The sequence below is a fragment of the Taudactylus pleione genome, unplaced genomic scaffold (assembly GCF_031769625.1).
Source record: "Taudactylus pleione unplaced genomic scaffold, aTauple2 ptg000251l, whole genome shotgun sequence".
Classification (NCBI taxonomy): domain Eukaryota; kingdom Metazoa; phylum Chordata; class Amphibia; order Anura; family Myobatrachidae; genus Taudactylus; species Taudactylus pleione.
This window is the reverse complement of record NW_028284653.1, coordinates 6,795,453-6,809,522: the sequence shown is the minus strand read 5'-3', so window position 1 is coordinate 6,809,522 and position 14,070 is coordinate 6,795,453. Positions and strand designations below refer to the sequence as shown.

Genomic DNA, 14,070 nt, shown 5'->3' with positions numbered 1-14,070 from the left:
TGTTTCAGGTTTGTGAAGCGGTATAATTCAGTGGTGCTCAGAGGATGTTCGTCAGGAATACCGACCGTATACTACAGTCACACAAAATTCTGAACACATCAAAACAATGCAAACTCACTGCCAAGCAGCATCATGAACTTATTGTGGCTGATTCTGTGTTGGAAGCAAAAAAAAAAGCAAGGAACCTTGCACCAGGACAAACCATGCTGCAGTGGAAGGGATGCCAATACCTTTTTTTTTTATGCAGAGTCGATACTGGCTTTTTTTTGCACATAGCCCACAAATGCTGGACAGCTTATTTTAATACTGCAATTTAGATTTCAGTATGGACAAGCCCCTCCCAAATCTAAATTTCTCTGCACAAACAATATTTACCATTGCCATCATCATACCCCAGAATCTTTACATTTTCTTGCATTCCCAAAAATTGTGATAAAAATAAGCATTTCCTATTAAAACATCACTACATGCTTTCTTGCTGAAATAGGTTCTATTACTTGTTCTAATATGCACTTGTAACTTTGCCAACCAAAGCTGTTTAACCACTCTTTCAAAGTGATTCTATATTTTTGGGGTTTACTTGCTATGATAACAAGTTTTTTGCCATTTTTGAATTGTAGCAAAACCTTTAATTACTTCTGATTGCCTTCCAAGCAGGGGTTACATTTTCCAGGTAGGCCAGTGGTTTAATGCGGCCATCTGTTTTTTTTATTTTTTTCCCATTTTTAGCAATTCAATTATTTTATTTTAGAAATTGTCTTTTTTTTCTGGGGGATAGTGGGAGTTTGGTTTTGAGAGGCTAGGCCAGCAAGTGAACAGTCCAAAGCTAAACCAGATTGAGTAACTGAACCTACCATTTTCAGCGGCTAATGTGGCTATTTCCTGTATGATGGGCCCTCTTCACAGCCACAGCAAGACACGCTTCATCCAGAATAGCCACAGCAATGGAAGATCTGCAATGCGTCAGCGGGGGTGGAGGGAAAAAGTGGTACAGTATAACCCAAGCATATAAGAGGACAGCTCAGATAAGTACTCATTTGCTTTTTGTCGCTGGTGTATTGCAGAGCTGTGGCTGGTAATCCAATGCACCTATCTGGATGTAGGATATCAGCCAGCAATGAAGAGGTCAAAGATGTAGCACCCCTGCTTGGAGACAGAAGGTGGGTGTTGGAACTGTGCAGCAGATGTCTGACTGTAGAAAGTGCACAATGACTCACTATAGAAGAGGGAGAGATCTTATATATCACCCTACAAGTGTGCTAGATTTCAGGTCATGGCAGGAGGAGTGTGGCACTATTTGTTGCTCTAGGTCTGTGACTTATAAACAAGGTTTATGGCAGACTTTGATTTGCAGTTTAGTGTTTTTGACATTTTATCTGCCTTTCGCTATTTATCGTCCGCAAATCTGCAAATTCATACAAAAGATACGCAATGTTTAATTCTCACAAACATCTTTGAGAGCCTGGAGAAAATTCTATTAATATAAATCTATACAGCAGTCTCTAAAGATGATGAATTATTATTACTATGCTTTACACATAACTGTAAAAAGCAAAATAAAGGGTAAAGATCAAGAAGCTTGGTACCCCAAGGACTATGGGCAGGGCCCTTTGTTTCAACAACATTGATTAACTCTCTTTATAATGTATTTATAGAATACTTTCTAACACCAGTGTTATCATTCAGCACTTGAAGAGGATAGAGCTTACAATCTAGTAGTATGAAATGAAAAATACAATAGACTGTCACTCGGCTGCTCTGTCCTATTTAAAAGATAGATCAAATGTGCTTATATATAACTAGGATGCGCTCTATATCTATATTGTAAGACAGTCATTGGGATGGTCTCTGTATTGTATGGAAGTCACTGGGATACTCTCTGTATTGTAAGCAGAATAATACTCTGCTGTATGGCAGTCACTATAATGCTCTCTATATTGTATAGCGGTCAGTAGAATGTTCTCTGTACTGTATAGTTATAACAGCTCTCTCTATTGTAGGATGGTCACTAGTCAATTCAGAGTTGCAGGCAAAACAGACACAATTATACTTGCACTATATGAATGGAATGGAAGTGGACATCTAGTCCAGTAAACGCACTGAACTATGGAGCAGATGAGAAGTAGTTTGCTATACTTGTTCTCTACTTACACATTATCATTACTCTATTTATTTTGCAGTATTTTATTATAATTTCAGTGTTTACCTACTATTGTATACTGTTTTTAGTTTAATTTATTAAATTTAATTTTTAAATATTATATTACATTTTTATTTTTTTATGTATTAGGTCTAAATATACATGCCACAAACTCAATAACTGAGAAAGTGCTACCCCCCTCCATGTTGAAGGCACTGATTATTATCCCAAACCTGGTAAAGCTCTACATGAATCCAAGCATACCGTTTCATTATTTACCACATATGCCAAGATACTGGCTAAAGTCTTGGTTGTTAGGTTATAGCTCAGATAGTCCACCAATACCAGAAAGGATTTATGTCAGGAAAATTCACTACTGCTAACCTAATCAGTCTACATCTGTATCTCCATTTATCACATGGCTCACATGAGCAACCAGTTGAGTGAGGCTGGATGAAATATTTCCGCTTTATTAGATAGGTTTGGACTAAGTGAGTGTTTCCAGTGTGTCAAAGACTTCAGAAGATTGGTCTCAAGGGACGGGTGGCTGACTAGTGAAGGGGCAATGATCATGCACCATTGAGCAATGACAGAAAGTACATTTTTTAGTGTGGAATAGTCACTTCTGCCTATGTGACAATCAATCCAGCTATTATGTATTACACTTTCCACACAAAGAATTTGGTCTTACAAGTATTTCTAAGAATATATATGCATTTCATTGAAATAAATTCATGGATTTTTTAATTATTCTCACTTCTAAGTACAATTCACTAATCATGAAAGTAAGAAATTCACCCCAGAATTATAAAACAAATTCCCTGAATAGTTTCTAACATGAACGTACAGTCAGGTGCATAAATATTGGGACATTGACAGAATTTTCATATTTTGGCCTCTATTCACCACCACAATGGCTTTGAAATGAAACAAACAAGATGTGCTTTAACTGCAGACTTTCAGATTTAATTTGAGGGTAATTATTACATCCAAATCAGGTGAACGGTGTAGGAATTACAACGCTTTCTATATGTGCCTCCCACTTTATAAGGGGCCAAAAGTAATGGGACAAACTAAACAATCCTAAATCTAACTTTCACTTTTTAATACTTTGTTGCAAATCCTTTGCAGGCAATTACAGCCTGAAGTCTGGAACGCATAGACATCACCAGACGCTGGGTTTCATCCCTGGTGATGCTCTGCCAGGCCTCTACTGCAAATGTCTTCAGTTCCTGCTTGTTCTTGGGGCATTTTCCCTTCAGTTTTGTCTTCATCAAGTGAAATGCATGCTCAATCGGATTCAGGTCAGGCGATTGACTTGGCCATTGCATAACATTCCACTTTTTAGCCTTAAAACACTGTTTGGTTGCTTTTGCAGTATGCTTCGAGTCATTGTCCATCTGCACTGTGAAGCGCCGTCCAATGAGTTCTGAAGCATTTGACTGAATATGAGCATATAATATTGCCCGAAACACTTCAGAATTAATTCTGCTGCTTTTGTCAGCAGTCACATCATCAATAAATACAAGGGAACCAGTTCCATTGGCAGCCATACATGCCCAGGCCATGACACTACCACCACCATGCTTCACTGATGAGGTGGTATGTTTTGGATCATGAGCAGTTCCTTTCCTTCTCCACACTCTTCTCTTCCCATCACTTTGGTACAAGTTGATCGTTGTCTCATCTGTCCATAGGATGTTGCTCCAGAACTGTAATGGCTTTTTTAGATGTTGTTTGGCAAACTCTAATTTGGCTTCCTGTTTTTGTAGCTCATCAATGGTTTACAGCTTGTGGTGAACCCTCTATATTCACTCTTGTGAAATCTTCTCTTGATTGTTGACTTTGCAACATATACACCTACCTCCTGGAGAGTGTTCTTGATTTGGCCAACTGTTGTGAAGGGGTTTTTCTTCACCAGGGAAATAATTCTTTTGTCATCCACCACAGTTGTTTTCCGTGGTCTTCCGGGTCTTTTGGTGTTGCTGAGCTCTCCGATGCGTTCTTTCTTTTTAAGAATGTTCCAAACAGTTGATTTGGGCTCACCTAATGTTTTTGCTATATCTCTGATGGGTTTGTTTTGATTTTTCAGCCTAATGATGGCTTGCTTCACTGATAGTGACAGCTCTTTGGATCTCATATTGAGACTCGACAGCAACTGATTCCAAATGCAAATCTCACACCTAGAATCAACTCCAGACCTTTTACCTGCTTAATTGATAATGAAATAATGAGGGAATAGCCCACACCTGTCCATGAAATAGCTTTTGAGTTGATAGTCCCATTACTTTTGGCCCCTTAAAAAGTGGGAGGCACATATAGAAACAGCTGTAATTCCTACACCGTTCACCTGATTTGGATGTAATTACCCTCAAATTAAATCTGAAAGTCTGCAGTTAAAGCACATCTTGTTTGTTTCATTTCAAAGCCATTGTGGTGGTGAATGGAGGCCAAAATATGAAAATTCTGTCAATGTCCCAATATTTATGCACCTAACTATCTCTATCTCTCTCATATATATATATATATATATACATATATATATATATATATATACACACACACACACATATATATATATATACACACACACACATATATATATATATATACACACACATATATATATATATATATATATATATATATATATACATATATATACACATGCATATCTCAAGTGGTGTCACAATTTCACAATTTAGTGGCTCTGTTCCCAGGCTTAGTACTGCCCTGCTTAAAGTAATTCTCTGGAACATTGACTCATCAGGTATCGGATGAGGAGGGTAGCTCTCTGTTGGTTAGAACTAAAGCAGCTATATCTTGCGAAAATCCGGTTTCTATATATAGGTTGCCTTGGTAAATGATACGTGGGTTACGTGTAATTTGTTATCAATAATTTGTTAACACTAGTAGAAACTCCATTTTCCAGTAGAAAATCCATAAAAAAATCTAATACAGCTTGGTCACGGGTGATCATGCTATGCTCCATCTATACAGCCATTGACCGGTAAGTCTGAGGAAATGTCTGCCTACACATCCAGTCCTAGACTATTCACTTATGTAAATTCTTGTAAAATATGTCTGAAATATTCCATTGCATCTGAATCCAGGAACCAACTAAGTAGTATAGCCATGTAATCAATACTAAGCAGCAACGATACAAAGGTTAGATAATCTAACAATACAATAATGTACCTTCGCATAGTTAGCAGATTAGCTTGTTTAGTTCTTTTTTTATGCAGTTTTGTCTTTCATGTTTAAATGTGCATATTGTTAAAATATTTCTTAAAAAGATTAAATAAAGAAAAAATATCTCATAATATAGGATTTAAAAAACAACAACAAAAAAAAAATACGTTTTACTATGATCTCAGTCTATCAGCCACTTTGGGAATCTTCAACACAATATCGTCTGGTCAGAAAAGGCTAGGACTAAAATAATTATTTAAAACAGTCTAAAACACCATTTATCACTTTCACCTTTATTAGCAAATGCGTGATGTCTTTTAATATCAATAAATAATTCAACACTCCTGCATTCAGAGTGCAGTGTTCAAAATGAATACTGTGGAGAATGACTTCAAGGCCAAGAACCAAACCTTAAAACTAGATTTTTCACTGCTTTTGACAGCTAAAGTAACATAATATGGCTAAAAAAAACTAAAATAGAGGGAAACTATTCTTGGGGGCTGTAATGCCATACCAACTTATAACACAACATCTAAATTTGAACAATTCCCGAAATATGAAAAGCAAAAAGTCTAATGAATGTTTATTGCTGCTTCGTTAAAAAGTATGTAGAATCACAAATCAGCTGATCTAACACCATTGAATACTACTCACAGTGATAGCAACTACAGACAGAACTGTATTAGACCATACTGTACAAAGAATTTAAAATTTGCTAATCTTGTACACCTGATGATACAACCGGTGATATTATAAACCACATACTGGGTCTGCTATGCCTATCCTCAAATCCTATAAAGATTCCCAAACAAAAACGCACAGGATGATATCACATGAAAGCACATTCAGTAGTGGTATATGGAAAAAAAGAAACACAGATTGATTCCAGAGAAAGGGATTGTTTACCTGCGTTTCAACTCCCTGCTCCAGCAAACGCTTGGCCTGGTTTTCCACTTCAAGGCGAGCTCTACCAATGAAGAGAAGATCATTCTCTATCACTTCTATTCCTGAAAGATCCAGGCCTTGAGAAAGATAATCTACAAAACAGAACATAAACTTCATATAGTAAGATAAATAAATCAGTCTCTTATTTCTAAACCTGGTTTGCCTCAACCCTTGAATATTAAAAATCCATGAACAACAAGTTACAAGGTGTGGCATTGAAATAATGAGACTGATGCAATAATTTATGTTTAATTATATTAATTACATTTTAACTCAGTTCCCCTTCTATGTACTCCTGTTCTGAATCCACACACACCCCTGAATTCTAATTTTCCATTGGTCAAAGCAGCGCTGTAGAACATTATCTGTCAGCCGTCTCAACAGCTCTGTAGTTTTCTTCTTTACCTTAGTAACTGATGCAAAACAGGTTCTCTTTAGTACAGATTTGACTTTAGCGAAAAGAAAGAAGTCACATGGTGCTATGTCTGGCAAGTATGGAGGGTGTTCTAGCAGTTCAATCAGTTTCTCGGCCAAAAACTGCTTCACAGAGAGCTGTGTGGGCTGGTGCGGTGTTCAGATGGTGGATGAAACCATTTTTCCACAACTCTGGCCTTTTTCTTCAGATTATGTCCTGCAAAGTTGCTAGAACATTTTTGTAGTAATGTTGATTCACTGCTTTCTGGTACCCAGTCGTCCAAAATAACACCCATTATATCAAAGAAAACAATTAACATGGCTTTGAATTAGGATAGCTTTAACATGCTTTCTTCATTCTTGGTGATAATGATTGTGTTTTCCAGTGCATGGACTGGCGTTTTGTCTCAGGATCGTACTGGAAGATCTAGTGTTCACTCTAGCTCCGGCGGCAGGCAGGGCGCTGGAGCTAGAGAGGGCAATGCCCGAAAAGGGAGCGTGGATATAAAAAGGGGGCGTGTCTACAAGATGCGTCCCCTTTTCATCATACTTGGGGGCGTGCCCGGCACTTACGGACATACCGGGCAGCCCCCAAGCGCTGCAGACAGTGAGAATAGATGCCGGGCGCATACACCCAGCGTCTATTCTCTAGCGGTGACCGGGTCACCGCACATTTCTCCACCCGCGGGACACTGCGACCCGCGGGTGAAGACGGCACCTGCAGGCTGTGAGGGCAGGGCGCTTTTTGCCCTCCTTCTGGAGGGCAGGGTGCTTTTTGCCCTGCAGAAGGAGGGCAGGGCACTGCGCCCCGCTAAAACAGCCTAGCGGGAACACTAAAAGATCCATGTTTCACCACAGGTAGTAATACGAGGGTTGTTCAAATAGTAATGCCTAAATGCTCATAACTCTGAAATAATACGCAATATTTATTTGAAACTTTGTCAGTTTGTAGTTTAATATGTCTGCTAAATATATATGTAGTTTTGCTTAGGTAGTCCAAGAAATACCATGGAATCCAAGATGAAACAAAGACCCATCATTGAATTTCTGGAAAAAGAAGGCTGCAGTGCTACAGAAATCCACAGAAGACTGAAAAAAGTGTATGGTGAGCGTACAATTGACTATAGCAATGACAGAAGGGGGATGAAGAGTTTTCAATTGGGAGAATAGTCCGTGTGCGACAAACCTCGTGGTGGCAGACCATCAACTGCAGTGACAGCAGAGAACCGACACAGTCGATGCCATGATTCAGAAAGACCATTGTGTGACCATCAGAGATATCAGTGATGAACTTGAATGTAGCCATGGCACTGTAAAAACACTAATCAATGATTTGTGATATCGTAAAGTGTGTGCTAAATGGGTTCCAAAGCAATTAACCAGGGATCATAAGGCCCAGAGGGTAGAAGTGTGCAATGACCTTTTGACCAACTTTGAAGCCAACCCTGAGACGTTTTTGGAAAATGTCATTACAGGAGATGAGACCTGGGTATTCCTTTATGACCCAGAAACAAAGGCCCAATTGAAGCAATGGAAACACCTAAGTTCACCTAGGCCAAAAAAGTTTAAATTACAGTGATCCGTAAACAAAGTCATGGCCACATTCTTCTGGGATTGCAGAGGTGTTATTCTCATCGATTACTTGGAACAAAACCAATCAATCAACAGTGATCGATACATTATTACACTTAAGAAGCTGAAAGAAGCCAGCCGCAAAAAAAGGTCAACAATTCGACTGTCAAATGTCATCTTACACCACGACAATGCCAGACCTCACACTTCGATGGCAACATCTGCGGTCATTGCCAAAATGGGGTGGGCATTATGCCACATTCACCATACAGTCCTGATTTGGCCCCTTCTGACTTTCATCTTTTTGGCCCTCTCAAAAACTGTTACCGTGGTCAACATTTTGAAGACATTGAGGTTGTTAAAAATGCCATACATTCCTGGGTCAAACATCAACCACTGGAATTTTTCCAAAGTGAATTCATAGCTTGGGTTGAGAGGTGGAGAAAATGTTTGAGGGCAGATGGTGAATTTTTTGAGTAGAGTCATTCTGTTACTAAGACTTCAAAGTATTTTACTGCATATTTTCAAATCTGTATCTATAATAAAATTTAAGTTGTGAGCATTTAGGCATTACTTTTTGAACAACCCTCGTAACTTTATCTAAGAAATACAAATCCACTTGAGTTTGTTCGAAAATGTCTGTACAAATTACTTTCGATTATCTTTCTGCTCCTTAGTGAGAAGCCTTGGAACCATTTTAGCACAAACTTTTGTATATTAAGATCTTGATGCAAAACTTGCCTAACAATTTTTTGTCGAGGTTTACCATTTCTGCTATAACTCAGATGGTGAGTCAATGGTCAATTCGATCAATCTTCTAAATTTTTCCTACATTTTCATTTGTTTTTGATGTGCAAGACTTTCTGGGACATTCATCATCTTCGACATCCTCATGACCATCACTTAATCTTTTGTGCCACTCAAACACACCTGCACGAGACATACACTCTGCCCAGTAAGCCTCAGTTAGCTTATGGAAAGATCCAGTGGGCATTTTGTTAAATTTAGTTTATTATGTTACCACGTTGCTCTATTTTTGAACTAAGCAATGTTTCGACGCATGGGAAAAACACAATTTCCTCGAACGATGTTTGACAGTAAACTATCTGTGCATGAAGGGTGAAACTTGCAATACCGGTTTGCCATAATGCATGGTCAATGATCCACTCTCATCTCATGCAGTATGGTTTATTTTTTTAAAAGTATAGTTGCGTTATTTAATATCCACACCTCGTATTTAATCTATGTAATCATCTCAACTAGTTTGACCTAACTCCATATGGTAATGCTTCAAAATCACTGATAATCTTTGTTTTTCCAGCTCATTTTTAAAAAGGCAATGTTATTAAAGGCATAACATTTGTCTTTAATTTAAAAATGGCCAATAAAATCCCTAAAAAGATAGGTAACTTTGAAAACACACAGCTCAATACATTTAGCCTTAAATTCCAACCTAATTCACTGTATACCAAACATTGTGAAAGTCTGTGGAGACAATACAAAAAGTAAATCAAATCAATGAATTTTCCATCATCCACAAAAAATGGGCCCTCCAAGCTTTCAAATAAATAAGCCGTCACACTGAATAAAGAAAATTGCTAATTATTTTTTTCTCAAATCTATAAAACAAATCATTTGATATATTTAATTTTTTATAAGATTGAAATGAAGGCTTTTCATTCCTTTTAATTGCAAGATCCATTGGAACTGTAAGGGTTTGGCGTGGTATGTGATAAAACAACCACTTTAGGAAGCACTTACTTCTCTCACACCATTTGTCACAAAATCAATGAATGAGAAAAAAGCTAGATAAATATTTATAAAGAGAAGGAAATGCTTTCTTCATCTGCTAACATCAATGACTTTTTCATATTTTACAGGAGACTGAAATGGGCAATTACAAAATTATACTTTCAGCATAGTGAAAGATAAAAAAATCATGTTGTTTATTATTTGTGAACAAAATGTATAATCAATTCCACAAGAAGGAAGTGTGCTTACAACTAACTATAGAAGTAATTTGTGCTGCTTGTTTGTAAAAAGTAAAAACCTAACAATACATTAGTTTAAAACATCAAGGTAAGCAGTACCCCAGATATAAATGCAAATGAAAAGAAAACATTCCACATAATATTAAAAGTCTCAGGGCAAAAATAAAATTACAAATTGTTAATTCGTAAAACATTCTCAAGCAGAAACCGTGCCCAAGTTGGTGTTGAAACACAATACTATACACAACTACAGATAAAACTTGTACTGAGCCTTCGCTTTAAGCATAAGAAGCACATTGATTAAACCAGCTTGAAGGCTGCCCTGCAGAATTGTGTACTTAAACCAGATCAGTATTACTATTGAGTACCGTGGTATTTTACCAAGCATTAATGCATCTGACTGCTGCAGGGGATGTCCAAATTCATGGAAAGTGAAGTAAATGCTTCTCAAAACACTGTGTACACTTCATACTTAACTACATTTAAAAAAAATAATAATTTCAGGGAAATTGTGAAAGCGACACCTAGGGTTGTGGTCTGACCCAGGGCAAATAGGATGTATTTGTGTGCCTAAAATAAGAAGAGGAAGAAATAAAAAAGCCAAAAGCGAAAATGGTCTTTTAAAAAAAAAAAAAAAGGGAGATCTGACACCCAATATTCCTGACTTTTTATTTCTAATGGTGCATACACACGGTCAGATTTTCCTTCAGATTTGTACAATAACGATTTAAAAAATCATTCAATCGTTCATATCTGAAAGAAAATCTAACATGTGTCCCTGCAATGATGAACGATGCGCGTTCCCATTTGTCAGATAACGATATCTGACATCTGATGTGTTTGCAGTCAGATTTGGTTGATTTTCATTCATTTTAATACTGTCAAAAATCATTCGTAATTCATAGTTCATGAAATCGTTGGTAAAATCATTAGTCATTTATCGTTCGTAGTTCATCGTTCGTCATTCGTCTGACAGATCTGACCGTGTGTATGCACCATAAGACTTGACAACTGGAGTATAACATGGACATGTTGGTGAACTTGATTCTTCTTTGTGGGTTCCAATTGAAGCCGAAGTAGTCATGGTATAGCTACACTTCCCAGACTACAGCAAAACACTTCAACCAGCTGGCTTCTAACATGAAAGATCCCTGAAATTACATTCCCCAGCAGTGAACTTCATGAGGTCAGGTGAGGTACCGCAAAGAGCAGATGACTACCTCTGGTTTGGAGTGTGTCTAATAATAGGGAGCCATTCCTTTGAAATCATATTTTGGCCCTCCATACTTTGCAGGTCTTTCAAAAAATATTAAAGGAGGTGTGGAGAGACCAAAAATCCCATCTAATCTTCACCAGAAGACCAACAGAGTGAATATCATTGAGAAAGATAACCAGGCTGTTCAATCAGATGTTGTATGTTCCCAATTTTCTACTACAATGCAGATTCAGTGACAAAAAAAGATATTGAAATAGAGGGAATGGCAATTATTATTAGGATACAAAGAATCCCTGAAGAAATTAAACATTGGATGGAGAGCCTCGCAATCCTTGGAGCCAACTTTAAATAGACCATTAGAAACACTTATAGACTACATTTGTATGTTGCTTAACATGGTCAAATGTTGCCCTGGAACTGAGTGTCACCAGTGTCTACCTACAAAAAAAAATATACTGCAATCTCCAAGGCGCTTCAACAAAGGCAGTCCCAACTAAACCAAAAGTGAACCACTAAATTCCCCAAATGAGGAAACTCCAAATGAAAGGGTAAAATATAAAAGATGATATCCCTGTTGTCCTTCTCTGAAGCAAGGCGTGCTTTGAGATCCTCCAAATCTTTTTTTCTTCCTTCCTCCAATCACATATATTGGGGGAAAAAAAAAGTTCTATAGTGTGTCACTTAATAAACAATTTCACAAAAGTTAAGTGTTTTACCCCGGTATATGTGAAAAGAGATTTGGAGGATCTCAAAGCACAACTTGCTTCAGAGATGGACAACAGGAATATTGTTGGACATAACAGTGTGTGAACATATTGAGGAGTATAGTGCAACAGTACATTTTATTAAAAAAAAGTGAAGTATTAGAAGTCCAGAAGTTGTATTGTGACTTGAAAGAGAGATGAGATTGTTACATAGCTCAAAAATCAACTAAGTGAAAAATAAATAAAATTATAAAGACTCCATATGTGTGAGGGTAGTGTGTGAGTAAAAGGGTAGAGCAATTGGATTGGTAAATAATTATAAGCTGAGATAAACTGGGGTAATTTAGCTTGGTAGATGTGGGGTTTGTGTTGCAATATCTAGGTGCAAAATAAGGGTCCACATGCAGCTTTCAGATATAAATGGTGCTTTACGGTCAAGAATGCAGGAACAATATAATAAACAAGCTACTGTATATACTCGAGTATAAGCCGACCCAAATATAAGCCGAGGTACCTACTTTTACCCCAAAAAACTGGAAAAACTTACTGACTCGAGTATAAGCCTAGTGTGGGAAATGGCAGCAGCTGGTAGTGCCCCCAGTAGTAATTCCCCCTGGTTGTGCCCCCAGTAGTAATCCCTCCTGGTAGTGCACCCAGTGGTAATCCCCCCTTTCAGTGCCTCCAGTGGTAATCCCCCCCTGGTAGTGCCCCCTGTAGTAATCCCCCCTGGTAGTGCCCCCTGTAGTAATCCCCCCCTGGTAGTACCCCCAGTGGTAATCCCCCCTTTTAGTGCCCCCTGTAGTAATGGCCCCCTGGTAGTGCCCCCTGTAGTAATCGCCCCTTGTAGTAATGGCCCCCTGGTAGTCCCCCCCCCCAGTAGAGAGAGATGTGATAATAAAAAAATAATAATCACTTACCTGAAACTCCCGCTCCTGGTCCCGCCGCTATCCGCTCCTCCAGCCACTTTGCATGGGAGAGAAGTCTTCATGATGACGTGTCTCCCATTACCCACTGCGGGAGCCGGAAGATGGCTCCCGCAGTGGGAGCAGCAGCAGCTGCTGAGAGTCTGACAGACTCTCAGCGGCTGCTGATTTCAGCAAACACGCAGCTGCCGGCTCCGGCGGCTGTGTGTTTGTGCTGTGTAGCGCTGACCGAACTCCATCCGGTCAGCGCTACACTTCACTCGAGTATAAGCCGAGGGGGTACTTTTTCAGCACAAAAAATGTGCTGAAAAACTCGGCTTATACTCGAGTATATACGGTAGCTCCCATTCAACCAGGTTAGACTGTTTACTATAGGGACCCGCGATCATTATGTCATTTGGGGGTTGGTGCATGTTGCTGGATATTTGATATCAAACATCCAGCACATGCAGGATGATCAGACAATGATATCTGATCGTCCCGTGACTGACTCCACATGCAGCCTCACTGGTCTGCTTCGTTAGCATTAGACATATTTCACTTTACAACTACATGTGATACAGTAAATTACCCCAACTGCATTAAAGTTTATAAAAAAATGTATCTTGATGACCATATTTGTATACTACACTGTTGGTTTTGGTCTTACAGGAGCAGGCTTTACATGGGCTGCAAGTTAGTTTAGTTACTCTCGGTGGAAAATGGCTTTTAACCAAGTATTCTAGATCTCCGGCAGCTCATTGAGGCTTGTTGGTTTAGAACTTGTAATAAATCATTAACCAGGAGGAGAAATTGCCAATTATTTTGTATAGTATCCTTTATTTGTCTCCACTCCCTACAAAACTGATCTTTTTATCTTTTTCTTTTTTAGATTTGTCAGAGAAGTTGAGGGATTCTCTTGGGATTAGTAATGTTTTTTTGTTTTGCCTTCTTGATAGACCATTTACTGTAGCCTCTTTTGAGTAGCTTCATA

The 14,070-nt window shown here is 38.4% G+C and overlaps 1 protein-coding gene across 3 annotated transcripts in view; it reads right to left on the bottom strand.

Moving 5' to 3' along the window:
• COG5 (component of oligomeric golgi complex 5) overlaps window positions 1-14,070 on the bottom strand; it is a 507,901-nt gene that overhangs the window by 305,027 nt on the left and 188,804 nt on the right. For all 3 annotated transcript variants that reach the window (XM_088480203.1, XM_088480204.1, XM_088480202.1), the window contains exon 7: window positions 6,239-6,369. In XM_088480203.1, coding sequence (XP_088336329.1) covers window positions 6,239-6,369 — 131 coding nt within the window. The remainder of the gene's footprint in view (window positions 1-6,238; window positions 6,370-14,070) is intronic.